General features: G+C 37.8%; 1 protein-coding gene across 1 annotated transcript in view; it reads right to left on the bottom strand.

Moving 5' to 3' along the window:
* The window catches only part of UFM1 (ubiquitin fold modifier 1), a 39,246-nt gene extending 18,946 nt beyond the window's left edge, over positions 1 to 20,300 (bottom strand). Inside the window, exons 1-3 of the mRNA XM_055426209.2 lie at positions 20,233 to 20,300; positions 17,258 to 17,363; positions 14,031 to 14,079 (exon numbers count right to left, since the gene is read on the bottom strand). Coding sequence (XP_055282184.2) covers positions 14,031 to 14,079; positions 17,258 to 17,363; positions 20,233 to 20,300 — 223 coding nt within the window. The remainder of the gene's footprint in view (positions 1 to 14,030; positions 14,080 to 17,257; positions 17,364 to 20,232) is intronic.
* Positions 20,301 to 20,643: the final 343 nt, after the last annotated feature.

Below are 20,643 nucleotides of genomic sequence, written 5' to 3'. Positions count from 1 at the left end.
GCATATGCATATGAGGAAATTCCTTTAGACTAGGGATACAGGCAGAGGGAATTGAAACTGAAAAGCAATAAGTCTAACAACCACCGGTGCACAAAGAAGTGGAAACAATTTTTGTTTCCACTTACCTAGTGAAAAGACCTCAATATGCAAGCCATTATTTAGAATCTTCTAGAGGGCTGGATGGCATCACCAACTCGATGCACATGAGTTTGAGTGAACTCCGGGAGTTGGTGATGAACAGGGAGGCCTGGCGTGCTGTGATTCATGGGGTCGCAAAGAGTCGGACACAACTGAGCGACTGAACTGAACTGAACTGAACTGAGAGGGCTATCCCTTAGTAGTAGTTCTATATTAACTATAGGCTCAATGGTGTACTTTACTCACACAAACAAGCTTCAACAGCCAGGCCTCAAAAGGTTCAAACTGATTCAAAGTAATTTAATTATGTTATAACATCATTCTGTTCTTTTTGAAGGAATACAACACAATGTAGCACCCAGAAGGTTCAGCATCCAATAAAAACCCTAGAAGGATTTCAAAGAAGTGGAGACAAATCAGCCATTAAGAAAGACCCATGTGACAACAGAAAAAGGATTTGTCAGATGATGATCTTCAACAGTTGTTATAATTATCTCTGTAAGTACAAGAAGATAGAGGAAAATTGGACATGATGAGAAGAGAAATGGAATACAAAAAAAAGATCCAGATGCAACATCTGGATGAAAATGACACTTTCTAAAATGAAAATCTTACCAGTAATATTAGACACTGCAAAAAAAAATTAGAAATAAAAGTTATGCAAAATGAAATACAGAAAAAAATGAATTTAATTTCAAAGACCTATGGGAAATATCAAATACATTTTATATATTAGAGAAAGGGTGGTATGCAGAAGTTTATGGGTACAAAAATATATTTGAAGAATTCATAGCTGAAAATGTTCCAAATTTGATGAAAATTTTAGGGACAGAAATTCAAGAAGTTCAACCAACTTAAGTAGGATAAATATTAAAAAAAAAAAAAACTTCAACAAGGTACATAAAAATAAAATTGCTGAAAACTGCTAATACAGAAAAAAAAAATCTTAAAAGCAATCAAAGGGGAAAAACATAGGAACAAAACCAAGAAAAACAGCCCACATTTTGCCAAAGAGTTTGCAAGCCAGAAGATAATAGAGTGACATCTTTAATGTACTGGAAGAAAAACTGTCAATCTAGAATTCTATAACTGCAAAAAAAATTTCAAAAATGATAAAAAAATAAAGATTTTATTCAGATAAACCAAAAGAGCTTTCAAGGCCAACATTCCTACATTACAAGAAATACGAAAGGAAGTTCTTATTGGCAGAAGCAAAAAATACCAGATACTAGAATGAAATGTTAATCTACCCAAGAGAATAAAAAGTGCTAGCAATGTTGATTATGTAAATAAAAATACAAGAGTTTGTCTAATTATTTTTTCTAATTTTTAAAAGTTCTTTAAAAATGATCATTCAAAGCAAAAATAATAAAAATGTCTTGCAGTTCTATAACAAATGCAGAAGGAGTGTGTATGACGTCAGTAGCACAATGAACATTAATTTAGTAGGTGGGGAGTGGAAGTGTAACATTGCAATCTCTTTCAGTATAAGCGAATGATACAATATTATTTGGAAGAAGACTATAAGTAAAATATATATATTGCAAACACTAGCATAGCCACTACAACATAAAGGAATTTAAATAATAAGCCAATAATGGGTATAAATAAAATCATAAAAATTCAATCAGTCTCAAAGGAAGCAGGAAAAAAGAAAATAAAAAAGTGACAAATGGAAAATAAATAACAAGATGATAGATTTACCCATTTTACCATGTTGATAATGAAATTGAATGTAAGTGTTTTAAACACATCAATAACAATGCAGTGATTAAGATAAACCTACCTCCAAAGAGAATAAAATGGAAAAATTTCAGATAACTATACGGATACTTGCCTACGAGAGTATATAATTCTTCATATAAATGAACTGCTAAATTCATGTGTAAGACCATATAGACCTAATACAATGCCCTTTAGTTCCTGACTACGCTTTAAGCTTTTGTTTGAGAGGAAATTACACAAAAGTTAGGGAACAAGATCTGAAAATTTGGAAGGAGTACAGCTGTTTTGTTTTCTTGTGATTTTCAGCATCATATTCTTTTAAGAATTGGGTGGCAATCATTTTTATGATTTTAGATTTTGTCTGTAGTTAAGCAGGAGAAAAAAGAAATAGTTCATCTGTTCCATTGTTGGGATACTTTCCAGATATGTTGAATACCCGAGGCAGGGCTGTTGATTGAGAATAGTTTCTATAATTGAAATTTTCTGTACTACCAAGCATTTCTTTTTCTTTTCTCTTTTTTTTTTACTGAGTATTTCTTGACCAGCTGCTTAGCAGCTAATGGGTGAGATATTCAAAGATTTAAAGATTTTCTTTAAGACTTTTTTTTCTTTGTAGTGAAGTAAACAGATTTAAACATTTGGCTTAATAGTATAATTTAGAATGAATATATATGACACAAAATGAATTTTAATTGATATTTTTATTCTAGAAGCTTTGGAAGTATGGTCTAGCAGTCTGAGATTAGAAATGCAAGCCAAAAATCATTGAAATTCTTTGGTTATAAACATTAATTGCTTTGCCTTCTAATACTTTCTTACTTTATTTTTTTAGAATTTTTTTAGAATTTTCTTTTCCTGAATGGGGCTCAGATCATGAACTCCTTATTGCCAAATTCAGACTTAAACTGAAGAAAGTAGTGAAAACCACCACTAGACCATTCAGGTAAGACCTAAATCAAATCCCTTCCGATTATACAGTGGAAGTGAGAAGTAGATTCAAGGGATTAGACCCGACTAAAGTGCCTGAAGAAGAGTGCCTGAACAACTATGGGCCGAGGTTCGTGACATTGTACAGGAGGCAGGGATCAAGACCATCCCCAAGAAAAAGAAATGCAAAAGGGCAAAATGGTTGTCTGAGGAGGCCTTACACATAGTTGAGAAAAGAAGAGAAGATAAAGGCAAAAGAGAAAAGGAAAGATATACCCATTTGAATGTAGAGCTCCAAAGAACAGCAAGAAGAGATAAGGAAGCCTTCCTCAGTGATCACTGTAAAGAAACAGAGGAAAACAATAGAATGGGAAAGACTAGAGATCTCTTCAAGAAAATTAGAGATACCAAGGGCACATTTCATGCAAAGATGGGCACAACAAAAGACAGAAATGGTATGGACCGAACAGAAGCAGAAGATATTAAGAAGAGGTAGCAAGAATACACAGAAGAACAGTACCAAAAAAAAAGTCTTAATGACCTGGAGAACCATGATGGTGTGATCACTCACCTAGAGCCAGACATCCTGGAATGCGAAGTCAAGTGGGCTTTAGGAAGCATCACTACAAACAAAGCTAGTGGAGGTGATGGAATTCCAGTTGAGCTATTTCAAATCCTGAAAAATGATGCTGTGAAAGTGCTGCACTCAATATGCCAGCAAATTTGGAAAACTCAGCAGTGGCCACAGGACTGGAAGAGGTCAGTCTTCATTCCAATCCCAAAGAAAGGCAATGCCAAAGAATGCTCAAACTACTGCACAATTGCACTCATCTCACACGCTAGTAAAGTCATGCTCAAAATTCTCCAAGCCAGGCTTCAGCAGTATGTAAACCGTGAACTCCCAGATGTTCAAGCAGGTTTTAGAAAAGGCAGAGGCACCAGAGATCAAATTGCCAACATTTGTTGGATCTTCGAAAAAGCAAGAGAGTTCTAGAAAAACATCTACTTCTGCTTTATTGACTATGCCAAAGCCTTTGACTGTGTGGATCACATCAAACTGTGGAAAAATCTTAAAGAGATGGGAATACCAGACCACCTGACTTGCCCCCTGAGAAATCTGTATGCAGGTCAAGAAGCAGCAGTTAGAACTGGACATGGGACAACAGATTGGTTCCAAATTGGGAAAGGAATACATCAAGGCTGTATATCGTCACCCTGCTTATTTAACTGATATGCAGAGTACATCATGCGAAATGCCGGGCTGGATGAAACACAAGCTGGAATCAAGATTGCCAGGAGAAATATCCATAACCTCAGATACACAGATGGCACCATCCTTATGGCAGAAAGTGAAGAACTGGAGGGCCTCTTGAAAAGTGAAAGAGGAGTGTGAAAAAGTTGGCTTAAACTCAACATTCAGAAAACTAAGAGCATGGCATCTGGTCCCATCACTTCATGACAAATAGATGGGGAATCAAGGGAAACAGTGAGAGACAACAAAATCACCAAAGATGGTGACTGAAGCCATGAAATTAAAAGATGCTTGCTCCTTGGAAGATAAGTTATGACCAACCTAGACAGCATATTAAAAAGCAGAGAAATTACTCTGCCAACAACGCTATGGTTTTTCCATTAGTCTTGTATGGATGTGAGAGCTGGACTAAAAAGAAAGCTGAGCACAGAAGAATTGATGCTTTCGAACTGTGGTGCTGGAGAAGACTCTTGAGAGTCCCTTGGACTGCAAGGAGATCAACCAGTCCATCATAAACGAAATCATTCCTGAATATTTATTGGAAGGACTGATGCTGAAGCTGAAACTCAAATACTTTGGCCACCTGATGAGAACTGATTCTTTGGAAAAGACTCTGATACTGGGAAAGATTGAAGGCAGGAAGAGAAGGGGACAAGTGAGGATGAGTTTGTTGGATGGCATCACCAACTGGATGGAAATGAGTCTGAGTAAGCTCTCAGAATTGGTGATAGATAGGGAAGGCTTGAGTGCTGCAGTCCATGGGGTCACAAACTGTTGGACAAGACTGAGCAATTGAACTGTACTGAACTGAACCTTTTCCCTAACTACTATCAAGGTTTATATGTAGTGAGTGTTTGTCTTCTAAAAACTTTATTTCTTAGTAAATGGAGAATTCTTGCTTGAAGTTTTTGTCTTCTGTTACATGCCTAGTGATGACTGAATTAAAGAATATAAAGTTGGTAAATTTCTCTTCCATTCTACACTGAGTATGTCTATAGCCTCTGGAGCCAGGCAACTAGTTTTCAAGTTCCATCTCTAGTGCAGGGGTTTTGAAACCATATTTGCAGGTACATAAATTGGATGTGAGAGTTGGACTGTGAAGAAAGCTGATCGCCCAAGAATTGATGCTTTTGAACTGTGGTACTGGAGAAGACTCTTGAGAGTCCCTTGGACTGCAAGGAGATCCAACCAGTCCATTCTAAAGGAGATCAATCCTGGGTGTTCATTGGAAGGACTGATGCTAAAGCTGAAACTGCAATACTTTGGCCACCTCATGCAACGAGTTGACTCACTGGAAAAGACTCTGATGCTGGGAGGGATTGGGGGTAGGAGGAGACGGGGACGACAGAGAATGAGATGGCTGGATGGCATCACCGACTCGATGGACATGAGTTTGAGTGAACTCCGGGAGTTGGTGATGGACAGGGAGGCCTGGCGTGCTGTGGTTCATGGGGTCACTAAGAGTCGAACACGACTGAGTGAATGAACTGAACTGAAAACCTATCTAAGAAAAATATTATGAGAATTATGTTGAATACACTTAAATATGCATAAGGTAAAGTTAATTTTATTTAATTTCTTCATTCATAATTTACATATGAAATGCACAGTTGTAAAGTTTTTAAGTGTACAATTCAATGAGCTTTGGTAAATATATGCATTCATTAAACTACCACTTCATAAAGATAGAGAAAGTTTTCATGACTCCAGAAACTTCCCGTGTGTTCTTTTCCAGTCAGTTCCTCTCATCCAGGGTGACCATTAATATTTTGTGATTATTATCACAGTTTAGCTAAAATTCATATAGTTGGAGTAATATAGTATATGATCTTTTGTGTCTGCTTTCTTTTGTGTGATATAATGATTAACCCACATTATCAGCATGCTGCTGACTTATGTACCATTGTTTGTATATATAGAATTTGTTTATTCTTTTGTTCATTTGGTTGCTTCCAATTTTTTTGACTATTATAAATCAGGCTGCTATGAACATTTTCTATAAGTTACTTTGGTTATATATATATATTGTATACATCCTGAAGAGGAATGGCTGGGTAGCTGTAGGTTTAGCTTTAAAATAAATTGCCTAAGAGATTTCCAAATTGATATTACCATTTACAATTCCATCAGCTAATATGAAGTTCCAACTGTTCCTTTCCCTCATGAATACTTGGCATTGTCATTAAAGAAAAAATTAGCCAGTCTAGTGATTGCGTAGTGGTAACTTATGGGTGATTTTAATTTGTATTGTTAGGATGACTTATGATGCTGAGAATTTTTTCATGTGCTTATTTTGCAATTACATATCCACATGAGGGAAATATCTTTTCAAATCTTTTGCCTATTACTTTGTTGGGCTATTAAAGTACATTTTTTTCTTATTGTTAGCACTTTTTTAATCTGGTATAAGAAGTCATTGCCATATGATTTTTCTCCTGTCTGTTTTACTTCACTCAGGATGATATCCCTTATATGCACAATCTGAAAAGAAATGATACAAATGAACTTACAAAGCAGAAAGAGACTCACAGACTTAGAGAATGAACTTATGGTTGCCAGTCAGAAGGGTGGAGGAAGGGATAGTTACAAAGTTTGGGATGGACATGTACACACTGCTGTATTTAACAACAAGGACCTTCTGTATAGCACAGGGAACTCTGCTCAATGTTACGTGGCAGCCTGGATGGGAGGGGAGTTTGGAGGAGAATGGATACATGTACATGTATGGCTGAGTCCCTTTGCTGTCCACCAGAAACTATCACAATGTTGTTAATTGGCTATACCCCAACAGAAAAAAGTAGGTCCATAGTCTGTCTCAAAGCCATTTTTGTGAGTGGTTGAAGGCCAGAGTCAAGGTTAAATGTTTTATTTTGTTTTCATAGAAGTATCAAATTATTCTAGCACCATTTGCTGAGAAAAATACAAATGGAAAGAAAAAGTAAGCAACCTTTCCCCCTCTATATTTTCTTGGCAACATGGCCGAAGATCAATTGATTGTGTATGTGGAGGTTTGCTTGTAGACTCTGTCCTGTTCTTTTGTTCTATGCATCTGCCCTTAGGCCAGTGCCACATTATCTTAATTACTGTAGCTTCAGAGTGATTCCAAAAACCAGATGGCATAAGTACTCTAGCTCTCTTTTTTAGTTTTCAAAATTCTCTTGTCTATTCTAAATGCTATGGATATAAATTTTTGAATTAGCTTGGATATTTCAACAAATGTCCCACTGGAATTTTAATTGGGATTGTGTAGTTGCTACTTAGTTTTTGTTTCTTAGGATATCTTAGAATATTATTCCCAATTACTGCCACTAATCTTGTGGGACATTGCTAGCCTTCATTTCACCTATCTTTATGCCATTTTCTAGAGTAGGAAATGGCAACCCACTCCAGTATTCTTGCCTGGAAAATTCCATGGACAGAGGAGCCTGATGGGCTAGAGTCCATGGAGTTGCAAAGAGTTGGACATGACTATATGACTGAGCACACACACACACAGTGGAACAGTATGCCATAATTGCCTAATTATCTTTGATTATTATCTTGAACAGTTATTTTTAAATTAATGAAGAATAATAAAAATAACAGATGCTATTTTTACTTTTTCCTTTTCCAATGTGCTTCCTTTCTTTACAGAGATCCACATTTCTGATCTAGTTTGCCTTCTGCCTGAAGAATTTCTTTTAACATATTTTGTGGTATAGGTTTATGGGTAGTGAATGCCCTCAGTTTTTGTTTTTCCAAGAAAGTCTCTATATCTTCTTCATTTTGGAAGAATAATATCACCAGTTATAGAATTCTAGGTTATTGATCTTTTTTCTTTCAATGTTTTAAATATTTCATTCAGAAAAAAAGAAAAAAAATTTTCATTCATTTTCTTCCTGTTGGTATGGTTTCTGATGAGAAGTTCACTGTAATTTTTAATTCCTGTTCTTCTACCAATAAAGTATTTTTCTCCTTGTGTTTCTTTCAAGATTTTACCTCACCTCTAATTTTCTGCAGTTTGAATATGATATATATAGGTGTTATAATAATGTTTTTTGTTTGTTTATTTTGTATTTCCCTTGATTGGTGTTTTCTGGGGTTTAGTGTTCGTCATTAATTTTGATACATTCTCAGCCATTATTACTTCAACTGTTTCTTCCACATTGTTCTTTCTTCCTTCTCCTGGTGTTCTGGTATTCCAATTGCATCAGTGGTATGTACACCCTTTGAAAATGTCCCACAGATATTGGATGGTGTGTTCTGATTTTTTATAATATAAAATTAAATACTGAAACAGTAGCAAATGAAGTATAGTATTATCTCATGGAAAAATGTGTAACAATAGAAGGTTTATGAGCTAATTCTTGACACCATACACAAACTGATGAGTCTTGCTTTTATTCATTGAACAGCAGATAAAATGTGCTAGTAATCAACTTCTTCAATTGAATAAATTATATTAGTTTCTATTTCAGAGGAAAAATTTCCTAAATTGCAAGGTGCCATTCATGTGAGTTGTATTACATTGAAGAATTTTTGATGAGGTCCCTTAAGCTTAGTTATATCATAAACTTATAAGAAATGATAAATAATTTTAGGTTAAGAAATCATCTCCTGTATATTTACACTTATCCTAGATTGTATAGATGAGATAATAAAACTCAGAGTAATTTGATGATTTGTTAAAGTTTCAGAGGGAATGAGGAAGCCTAGATATCTTTTATAAATGGGTAGTGAGTGAGTGAAGATACTCAGTCACGTCCAACTTTTTGCGACCTCCTGCCAGGCTCCTCCATCCATGCGATTTTCTAGGCAAGAATACTGGAGTGGGTTGCTGTTTCCTTCTCCAAAACTGAACTACACAGTGATCTTGAAGGGACCCGAACCCTCAATCTTCTGACCTGGAATCAGATGCCTTATCCATTAGGCCATGTAGCTGTGCTATAAACGGGTGGATTGACACTGAAATATTTTTTATGGAGATATAATTGTCACATAACTTTGTGTAAGTTTAAGTGTACAGTGTGTTGATTTAATACATGTTGAGTGACTAACACACATGCATACATATATTTGGAATATGATTACCACCATAGCATTAGCTAACACCCTATCATGTCACATAATTATTTCTTTGTGTGTGTGTGTGGTGAGAACAATTAAGATCTTAGCAACCTTGAAGTTTATAATATTGTTGTCTATAATCACCATGTTGGGCAGTGGAGTTCCAGGACTTATTTGTATACAAGTCAGAAGCTTTTACCCTTAAACAACATCTACTCTACCATCCCCCACCCCCTCACCCCAACTCCCTGCTGTTGGTAACCACCATTCTACACTCTGTATTTCCAGGTTTGGCTTTTTTTCAATATTCCACATGTAAGTAATACCACACAGTATTTGTCTTTCTCTATCTGACTTATTTCACTTAGCGTAGTGTCCTCAAGCTTCATCCAAGTTGTTGCGAACAGCAGCATTCCCTTTATCATGGCTGAACAACATTTCATTATACACATATACTTCATCTTTTGTATACACTCCCATGTTTATCATAGCATTATTCACAATAGTTAAGATATGGAAACAATTTGGATGTTTTATCTTTTAGTGCAGAGCTTCAACATGTGAAAAAGCAGCTTGCTACACTAGAAAAGGCATATTTTGGAGCCTGGTAGTATGAATTAAAAAATTCTCGTTCTTTTATTTGCTAACTGTGAGGTCTTGAGCAAGTAAACTCAATTTCCTCATCTTTAAAATGGTGAAAATTCATGCTTAATTTTAGGACCTTTAGGAAAGCTGGGATATTCATATTTGACAGACAGACAGTGTTCAATAAACTATAGCTCCAATGATTAGAATCAAAGAAGTTACATGTAAAACCAGATTAAATATCTTCCTGGTTGCCTGAAAGAATGATTCATAGCTTTAGTTAAGGATTCTTTGCCTTCAAATAAGAGTATCCAGGGAATTCCCTGGCAGTTCAGTGGTTAAGACTTCACCTTCCAATGCAGGAGGTATGAGTTTGACCTCTGATTGGGGTGTAATGATCCCACATGCCTTATGGCCAAAAAACAAAAACATAAAAGAATAGAAGTAATGTTGTAAAAAATTAATGGCTTTAAAAATGGTTTACATAAAAAATCTTTAAAAAACCCCACCAAATAACATTGTCAAATAGACCAAGAAAAAATAAAAAAATTTTTTTAAAGATTCTAGGATGTCTTTTGAAATATGATGATTCTACCAGGGAAAGGATTTTGCTGTTTTTTCCTGGCTATGTCCCCAGTGCCTAGGGTAGTGTTTGGCAGGTATAGAGTGTGCCATAATTATTCTTTAAGTAAAGGGATGAAGGGCTACAGCAGTGTTTCTCAACTTTTGTTCATTACCACCCTCCTAAGGAGCCTTTTCAGATATTCTGTTCGAATCATTATCATCACTATGAAATTAAATATTAAAGAGTAAGATTTTAAACCCACAGAGATATGCGGTAAATAAATAGCTGTTGTTTTAAACCACTACATTTTAGAGTTTGCTTTTTCAGCAAAAGCTAACTGATGTAACTTCCTTTGGGAGGGCTTTCTAGATTACAGTGCTATGGTTATCCATTTTGGTGGCATCTTTGCATGTATCATAAACTAGTTCAGTGTGTTTTCTAGATATGGAAGTTCTGCATGCAACTTAACAACACCATCTTTGTAGAATTTGTAGATTTGGTTGATAGTTGGATTTGCCATTCCATTATTATCATTTTTCTTCTAGGATCTAGCTGCCTGAATTTTTTTCATCCACATGGCTATCTAATTTCTTTCTTCATTTAAAAACATTTTTTATTAGAGTCTAGTTGATTTGATTAGTTTAGTTTAGTTTCTGCTGTTTAGTTTCTGCTGCACAACAAAGTGAATCAGTTATGCATATACATATATCCATTCTTCTTTAGATATTTTTCCCATATAGTTAATTCCAGAGTAGTTCCCTGTGTTATGTGGTAGGTCTTATTAGTTATCTATTTTATATATAGTAGTGTGTATATGTCCGGAGAAGGCAATGGCAAGCCGCTCCAGTACTCTTGCCTGGCAAATCCCATGGATGGAGGAGCCTGGTGGGCTGCAGTCCCTGGGGTCGCTAAGGGTCGGACACGACTGAGCGACTTCACTTTCACTTTTCACTTTCACACATTGGAGAAAGAAATGGCAACCCACTCCAGTGTTCTTGCCTGGAGAATCCCAGGGATGGGGGAGCCTAGTGGGCTTCCATCTATGGGGTCACACAGAGTCGGACACGACTGAAGTGACTTAGCAGCAGCAGCAGCAGTGTGTATATGTCAGGTAACCAATCAATACTACAGTACCATGCAGTATTACATCATGATGAAGTAATTACACTCTCTTCATCATTAAGACCTCACCAGGTTGAGAAATGTGCTTCCCTGGTGGTTCAGTGGCAAAGAATCTGCCCGCAATGCAGGAGAGGCTGGTTAGATCCCTGGGTTAGAAAGATCCCCTGGAGAAGGAAACAGCAACCCACTCCAGTATTCTCACCTGGGAAATCCCATGGACAGATGAGCCTGGTAGGCTAGAGCCCATAGAGTTGGAAAGAATCGGACACAACTTAGTGACTGAGCAGGCATGCACGCAGGTTGAGAAAGGTGAGCAGATCAGAAGTTTTTGAGGATGTGGGTTGGATAATGTTGCTGCAAGATGTCACTTCTAGATTTATTTTAAAACTATACAGAGGGGACAAGAAAGATCTATGAATAGGATAAAAGTCTTTGGCAGCAAATGCTTACACACATAACATAATATATCATTCAAACAAGAACCAAACTTATATCTACATAACTGCTGCCTGAAATAGACTTTCTGTGTTGGCAGTCACCTGCCTCATGCAATGAATTTACCCATATTCATTTGGTTTCCTTTTCCTCTATTGTGACTTCCCAGTAGAGATTTTCCCAGTTTACATTTGTCCTCTGATTTGTAGTAATGGAGTTCCTTTTCCCAGCTCCTTACTTTTCTATGTCATGGCTTTGACCTAGAAAGCTCCATGTTTATCTCCCACATTGGATTTAAACCACCACTAGTACATTTAACATATGATATGTATCTAATGCCCTAACTATAAATGACTGATTAAATCCCCAAAATCAGGAATTGCTTGTTCTAGGTCCAGTATCCTAAATGCCTATTCTGTGACACTGAGCCATTCTTCATAGACTCTTCTGCCTAGAGCTTTCTTTGTAACTTCTGTTCTGTATTATGCCTGATAGCCAGAGTTGTCTGTCAGTTCTCAGAGTATATTTAAAATTCCTGATGTAATTTCCTCTGGTAATCAGTCCTTTTAGGTGGGCCCTATCACAAAGTGTCAGACAAAACTGAGTGACTAAGCACAGCACATATCCTTATAAGAGGACTTCCCTGGTGGCTCAGGAGTAAGGAATCTGCATGCCAACACAGGAGACATGGGTTCAGTCCTTGGGTTGGGAAGATTCCCTGGAGAAGGAAACGACAACCCATTCCAGTATTCTTGCCTGGAGAATCCCATGGACAGAGAGCCTGACAGGCTACAGTCCATGGGGTCACAGAGTCAGACACGACTTAGCAACTAAACAACAACAAATCCTTATAATAAGCTCCATCAATCTGCTTCCCTGGTTACATTACCCCTAATGGTTTCCCAAGGTTATTGTCCAACCAAGATGGATTTCCTGAATCAGGACAAGGATAATTATTTGACTACAAAATTATTGATTCTGCTTGTATATTCTTGCTGCTCTGACCAAAACTGATAAAATTATGGTCAAATTTCCTTAGAAACTGATAGAAATCAAAGGTTATTTTTTTACCTTCTTTATGAATGTTATAATTTAGACAGCCACCCCTTCCCTTTTCCTTGGCAATATCCTTGACATGTATCACAGATGTACGTGGTTAGACTTGAAGTCTAAAGTAGGTACATGAACATTTTCTTCTGAGACAGTATAACTATGTTAAACTGTAACTTACTTTACTCTTTAGCTTCTGATTTGGTCTGATTTTATCTTGCATGACTTGTTCAGTTCAGTTCAGTTCAGTCGCTCAGTCGTGTCCGACTCTTTGCGACCCCATGAATCACAGCACGCCAGGCCTCCCTGTCCATCACCAACTCCCGGAGTTCACTCAAACTCATGTCCATTGAGTCGGTGATGCCATCCAGCCATCTCATTCTCTGTCGACCCCATCTCCTCCAGCCCCCAATCCCTCCCAGCATCAGAGTCTTTTCCAGTGAGTCAACTCATCGCATGAGGTGGCCAAGGCCTAATTTTCATTAGTTGCTATTCATTTCCTTTTCAGATTTTATAATAGTACTTCAACAGACTCTGTGGTGAAATTCATTTTCTTTGGTTTTGTGTATTTAACAAGGTAAATGTTTTTAAATGCTTTTGTTAATCATAAAATCAAACAAATCAGGAAAACCACTTAGTGGTAGTTATTACAGGCTACAAAAGTTACAGTTTTTTTTTTTTAAAAGTATGTTTTCCTTTTCTTCTTAAGTATAAACCACTAAAAAGGAATAAACATGTTTTGGACTCTGTGTCAAGCTTAGAAAATGTATTTATTAAGAAAAAAGTAAAGAGTTTGATGACAAACTTTTCTCTGAACTTTGAGATTTTTTTCTACATAAATAACAACAAAATAACCACTGAAATGTACCAAAGCAAGAAAACTGATTTTAAAAGAAAATATAATTATTTCTGAATAAAACCCTAGATCTAGATAGACTTAAGGGTATATCCTTGTTGAAAGAGTCATCTTTTTTGCCTCTCTTGAATCCTCAATGCGGTATTGCGTCATGATAAAGTAATTCCTCTCTCTGGTTGGTCTTATACCTAACCATAGGCTCACTCCTGAGCCTGCCTCACAGTGAAGTGGGTCCCCTGCTTAGATGCTATATTGTGTGACATTCTATTCCTGTGTATCAGGCACTCAGTAAGACTCTGGATAGTAATATTTGCTGTCTATGGTCATACCTGTCATTGGTTTCTCTTCCCGTTTTAATGAACCACTGGCCCTTCCAATCTGAAAAGGATGTAATATTGTCAACTCATGTTTAAGCAACTGGTTGTGTTGTCTTCTTTCCTATCCCCGTCAGGAAAGAGAAATAATTTGCTTTGACATGAAATTAACAGATATTAATTTACTCTACATGTGTAACTGTGTGGTCCTCTGTCAAAATACAATCTAGAGAGATCTTGGGGGTCTCAACAGCCCAAAGAACATCACATTGACCCATTACATCCATGGCCTCATGTTGACAGTGCAGGACAGCATGGCAGAGATGCGTGTATTCCAAAGAGTGAGAAATAAACTCTCTGCAGACTCCAAGAACTGCCATTAAGTACAGATTCTAGATGTCCAGTGGTTAGTGGCATTCCCTAAAATAAAAGGCAAATTGTTGCATATTGCATCTTTCATTACCTATTCCCACTCCACTCTCTAAAAAAGGAAACAGAGAAAAGAACCAGGATCAACATCTACTACGTTGGTTTGGGTTTTGTGGATTTTAGAACACAACACCAGATCAATAGCTGTGTTCTATATACCTGAGGCCCTAACTAATCTGTGAGTTCTCATATTAGGATTTTATATCAGATTACTGTATTAACATAGTCATATGATTGACCTGATCTATCAACTCAGCAGTTTCAATCAAAGGAACTACTTGGTTGAGCAGTCTCTAGTCTTTCCCAAGGGCCTAGTTAGTTTCTTTAGGGGCCATGTTGGTAAATTAAATGAAGAGATCTTTCTTCCTGAAAGCATTGGATCCCTACCATCTTCCCCTTAAATGTAATATCTTGACTGGGATGTGCAGTGTTTAGTTGCTCAGTCATGTCTGACTCTCTGTGACCCCATGGACTGTAGCCTGCCAGGCTCCTCTATACATGGGGATTCACCAGGAAAGAATACTGGAATGGGTTGCCATGCCTTCCCCCAGAGGATCTTCCCAACCCAGGGATCCAACCCAGGTCTCCTGCATTGCAGGGGGATTCTTTATCATCTGAGCCACGAAGGAAGCCGGGCTTTGATGGGGGAAGAGTGATTAGTTTTCAGAGGATAGGTGGATATCTGAATACAGGCTGGTCTTCAAATAGAATAATTGAGTAATGGATACTGAAAAGATAAACATGAACATGTAATCTGCTTTCTGTCCTTAGAGACTTCCCTGGTGGCTCAGACAGTAAAGAATCTGGCTGCAATGCAAGAGACCCAGGTTGGATCCCTGAGTCAGGAAGATCCCCTGGAGAAGGGAATGGCAACCCACTCCAGTATTCTTGCCTGGAGAATCCCATGGACAGGGAGCCTGGCATCCTATACTTCATGGGGTTGCAAAGAGTTAGATATGACTGAGCAACTAACACTTTCATTTTCTGTCCTTTATGTACATGCACAGGAAGCGTTCTGGAATGATAGCAAAGGCTATATCTGGGTAGTAATACTTAGAATTTTTTTCTATGTACATTGTGAAATGTTTGAATTTATTATAATATACTCACACAGAAAAACAGTGTCTTATCTGAACATATTGTTAAAAACACAGCTTTTTGTACACCTGAAATTCCAGAAAGCATTAAAGCCATATGATGAAAATAACAGTCGAATAAGTTACTTTCTACCCTTTACTTCTAGATAAGTTTAACCTCCAAATTCAGAGGACCCAGAAGGCAGTGGGGAATTGAGGGTAGAGGAGCCTCACATAAGGGGACTAGAGAAAAGTTTACCATATGCTTCTTCCCAACTCAGGTTTCCAACTAAAATAAAATCTGAGGAGAAAGAAGGAAGAGTTTCAATTTGATGAAATGTCTTGTGTGACTATCTCATGAGACTTGGTATGCAGTTACCAAAATGAACTCTTATGAGATTAAATGATTGAAGTTTTAGCTGAAAGTGGCCAAAATAGCCATGCCATCTATCTGAGGTTTCAACCAAAGATTTTGGAAGAAATATCAGATTTGACTGGATCCTGGAGGAAAAAGAAGAGAGTTTGTTTGCCATCACACTGCTGCTGCTGCTGCTAAGCCACTTCAGTCGTGTCTGACTCTGTGTGACCCCATAGACAGAAGCCCACCAGGCTCCCCCGTCCCTGGCATTCTCCAGGCAAGAACACTGGAGTGGGTTGCCATTTCCTTCTCCAATGTGTGAAAGTGAAAAGTGAAAGTGAAGTCACTCAGTCATGTCTGACTCGTAGCGACCCCATGGACTGCAGCCTACCAGGCTCCTCCATCCATGGGATTTTCTAGGCAAGAGTACTGGAGTGGCTTGCCATTGCCTTCTCCGTGCCATCACACTAAGTCTTAGCATAAAGCTAGACTTGTGGAAGAGCAAGAATCATGAATGAGCATAGAAGAGGGTGCAATTTACAAAAAAGACTACAGAAAAATCAGGTTTGAAGAAGAAAAGATAGTTTACTTCTGAATATGTTAAGTTGGAGATACCTGTAAAACATTTAAGTAAAGGTATCATAGTTAGTGTTGGTCACATCTGACTCTCTGTGACCCCAAAGACCGCCAGCCTTCTCTGTTCACAGAATTTCCCAGGCAAGAATACTGGAGTAGGTTGCCATGCCCTTTCCAAGGGGATCTTCCAGACCCAAGGATCAAACCCAGGTCTACTGCATTGTAGGCAGATTCTTTACCATCTGAGCCACCAGGAAAACCCCATAGGGCAAGTAATTGCATGAGGTTAGAGCTTAGAAGGGCTTCTCTGGTAGCTTAGCTGGTAAAGAATCCACCTGCAATACAAGAGACCCCAGTTCAATTCCTGGGTCAGGAAGATTCCCTGGAGAAGGGATATGCTACCCATTCCAGTATTCTTGGATTTCCCTGGTGGCTCAGATTATAAAGAATGTGCCAGCATGAGAGAGACCTGAGTTTGATCCCTGGGTTGGATCCCTGGGTGGGGAAGATCCCCCGGAGAAGGGCATGGCAACCCAATCTTGTATTCTTGCATGGAGAATCCCATGGACAGAGGATCCTGGGGGGGTCTACAGTCCATGAGATTGCAGAGTCAGACAAGACTTAGCAACTGAGCATGGAGGAGGAGCCAAGAAAAAGGACAGTTAGAGATCTACATTTAGAAGTTGAAATGAATAGCATTAAAATCAAGGAGGTGGAGTTCCATTAGGACAAGAAAGAGGAGAGAACTTGGAACAAAGCGATGCAGCCTCTCACATTTTGAGATCAGAGAGAGAAGCAGCTACCTTCAGGTACTGAGCGGAGAGATTCAGAGAGATGGTGGGAGAATGACCACATGTGAGTGCCACAGACATCAAGGCAGGAACATTTTGATAAACACGTCCTTTGATGCTGAAACATCAAGAGAGATTTGTAAGTGGTTCACTGAGTGGTAATATAAAGATCACTGGTGAAGCTAACAAGGAGTTTCAAGTGAAATGGGTGATCAGGACTCATGTGAGAAAGTTGATGAGCAAGTGAGATGCGAGAAAAGGAAGAAAAAAATAATTTAACTCTGCGGCCAACTTAAAAAATTTCTCTTGGAATGAATACATATACATGTATGGCCAATCCCTTTGCTGTCCACCTAAAATTATCACAACATTGTTAATTGGCTATACTCCAATATAAAATAAAAAGATTAGTTTGGTGGGGTTGCTTTTTAATAGAAAATTCTCCTGTGAAGGGAGTAGAAAGATATGAAAATAGTGAGCAATGAATATGGGCGCATGAGTTTGTTTAAGGAAGGGAAGTATGAAGTCATATTTGTTTTTTTTGTGTGTGTGTGTGTGTGGCAAATGTATACAAATGGATTGTTTTTTAGCAGGTTGATCTTCTATTTACCAGTCTTGCTGAACTCAACATTTCTTTTTTGGTCTTACCCTGCAACATGTGAGATTTTAGTTCCCTAACCAGGGATTGAAACCCCACTCCCCTGCATTGGAAGAAGTCTTAGCCACTGAACCACCAGATCCTGAGATCATACTTGTATGATGATAGAAGGGCTCTAGTAAAGAGGAAGAATTTAAAGAAGCAAGAGGTTTTGTAGATTGTGTAGCTCTTAGTGGATTTTGAAAGGGTATGAGATTATGGAACCAAAGATGCATGTGGAGAGATTTTTCTTTTGATAGAAAGAACACTCATAAAACATCATAATTAATTGAACAGAAGTAACCACAGTTTGCAGGGTCCAGTACATTCCTAAAATAGTTTAGAGTTATATTCCTTAAGGAAGGAAGTTGGAGGGGGATTAAATTGTTGTAAGGAAGCCAATAAGAAAGAAATGAAGAGCTGTGCTCCTGAGCTAGAAATCAAGAAATCTAAAATTCATTATTACATTGAGACTTCAACATTGTATGCTTTGACTTCTTCATCTAAACCCCAGGAGTCCTTTAGTATTTTCTGAGCCTCTGATCTATGCCCAGTCTTGGGTTATGGCTAGATATTTATCTTGGTTTACTTAGAGCTTATGGCAGCCATAAAGAAGAGCTATTGATCTCATGATTTTATAGGTAAATAGAATGAGATGAAGAGACAATAAATTACCCAAGGTTGTAGGGCTAAAAAGGAGGACAAGATGAACTAAAAATGTATGCTTGCATGATTCAAGTTCAGCTTCTATGTTACGGGAGTGTTGGAAAATGTAAATACATCATAATCAGTAAAGTGCCTTATACTCTTTTCAGAAGAAAGTCCCATTATGTGCTTAGGATAATTTTTAAAAATATGGTAATAGCTTCGCTATTATATTGTTCATGTATAATTTGAAAATTTATGTAACTGGAGACAGGAGTAAAAAAAAAAGTCATCTGCAAATATTCAGTATTTCTCACACAATTTGCATTGACTCTATTTTCCAGAGCCATCCCTCCTCCTAGTCACAGCCATCTGGTTTCCTTCTACCTCCTGCTCTTTCACTAAAGCTACAGAAACAAACGGAGCTGCCTGGAGCAAATCAATTTCCCATTGTCCTTAATGTGTGAAGACGAGACTTCTGACAGCGATCGCAGTCTTTGTCTACTGATAGGGTTGAAAAGTCATGTTTACATAACAGAAAATGTTTTCACATAGAAGGGATGGCATGGGCGCACGTGGTTGTGGGATGCTGTGTCTTAATATGAGAACTGATTCCTCTCAACATGTAAACTTAGCATTTCTCTCTGCAGAGGGCTAGGAGGCCTCTTCCTGAGAATGTGGAGGGATTTGAAAGTCGTGTGTATTTATCAGACTCCTGAGCGTGATTGAGAGGATCTGTCCAGCAGAGTTTAGAGACGGGAAAATAAAGGGGGAGATACCCAAAGAGTCCTTCATCCTTCCGCTCTTTCCTCCTTCTGTCCTTCCATCAATATCCACTACGCCAGGCACTGTACAAGACACTGCTATTGACCAGTGGAAAAAAGAGATAAGGTTCCTATTCTCAGAGAACATACATTCTGGTGGAAGAAGACATAATAATACAAACACATTCCCAGACTGAGAAGATGCCAGTGGTAAGGACCATGTGGAGAGGTAAAATAAGTTCCTGTGTTTGAGTATGGCTGGGTGACTGCATTATTTTGGTGGTTAAGAAAGGCTTCTCTGAGGAGGTGACATTTAAGTGAAGAATGCACTTACAGGAATAGCTCAGCTGTGCACAAATTAGGTAGAAGTGTGTTTTGGGCAGAGAAAAGAACCAGTGCAAAATTCTGAGCAAATTTTGGAGCCAGGGGTGACAGAGCAGGTCAGTGAAGGAGCCCATAGCTTGTGGCCTGTGGGGAAATAGGATGAGAGGAAGTTAGAAAGGTTGGCAGGGGCCTGATCTTACAGGACTCTGTAGGACAGAATAGGATGTCTACTTTTTATTCTATGTGCATAACAAATCTATTGGGCAGTTTTAAGTAGAGAAAGAAAATAATCTGATTTATTCTGGAAGATATATGAAGAATGAGTTCTTGAGAAGCATGAATACAAGCAAAAAGAAATACAACCTGTAAAATCTTCACACTTACCTGTTATAGAATGGAACTGTATGAAAATTTTTACATAAAAAGTTTTGAAAAGATTGTGCTGCTAAAGAAAAAGCGGTCAAAAAATCACAATTCTGGTCTATAGAGACATTATAAAAATGAAAAAACATCTATCAACCTATCCCAATATATCCTCCTATGCAATCCCATAGGTATCTAAGTTGTTTTCTGGATCAGATATGTGAATACTTGCCACGTTAGTTCACAACACTCACACTCTTGCCGTTATTGCTCGGAAAGTCTCCAATTCACTGTATTTCTTAGATGCATTATAAATTTCCATTTGTTCCCTTGCCCCAGGCTGTTAATATTTTAGCGACATAATTTTAAGAATGTCACTGTGCAGTACACACTGCACAGCCTCAGGAAATTGGACCCAGCTGTAAAAAGGTGTAGGCTATTACATTTTTGTAATTCTTAGTGAGACTTTTCCATTTTACACGAATGCCTACTGAGACATGTCTTTGTTTAAGACACATGGACACCTGGAGTCTGAACAAATATGACAAATTGGAAACTAGAACCAGAAAAAATATGTTTTGGATATTGTCAAAGTTATATAATAATTGTAAAAGACACAAAATATTTTAAGGCTTTTCTTTTATATTTATCCTTGACAATCAACA

Source organism: Moschus berezovskii, chromosome 13, assembly GCF_049115385.1.
Source record: "Moschus berezovskii isolate FMDL1 chromosome 13, NW_MosBer_1.0, whole genome shotgun sequence".
Classification (NCBI taxonomy): Eukaryota; Metazoa; Chordata; class Mammalia; order Artiodactyla; family Moschidae; genus Moschus; species Moschus berezovskii.
Note: the sequence above shows the minus strand (reverse complement) of the source record. Positions and strands in the feature narration are given on the sequence as shown.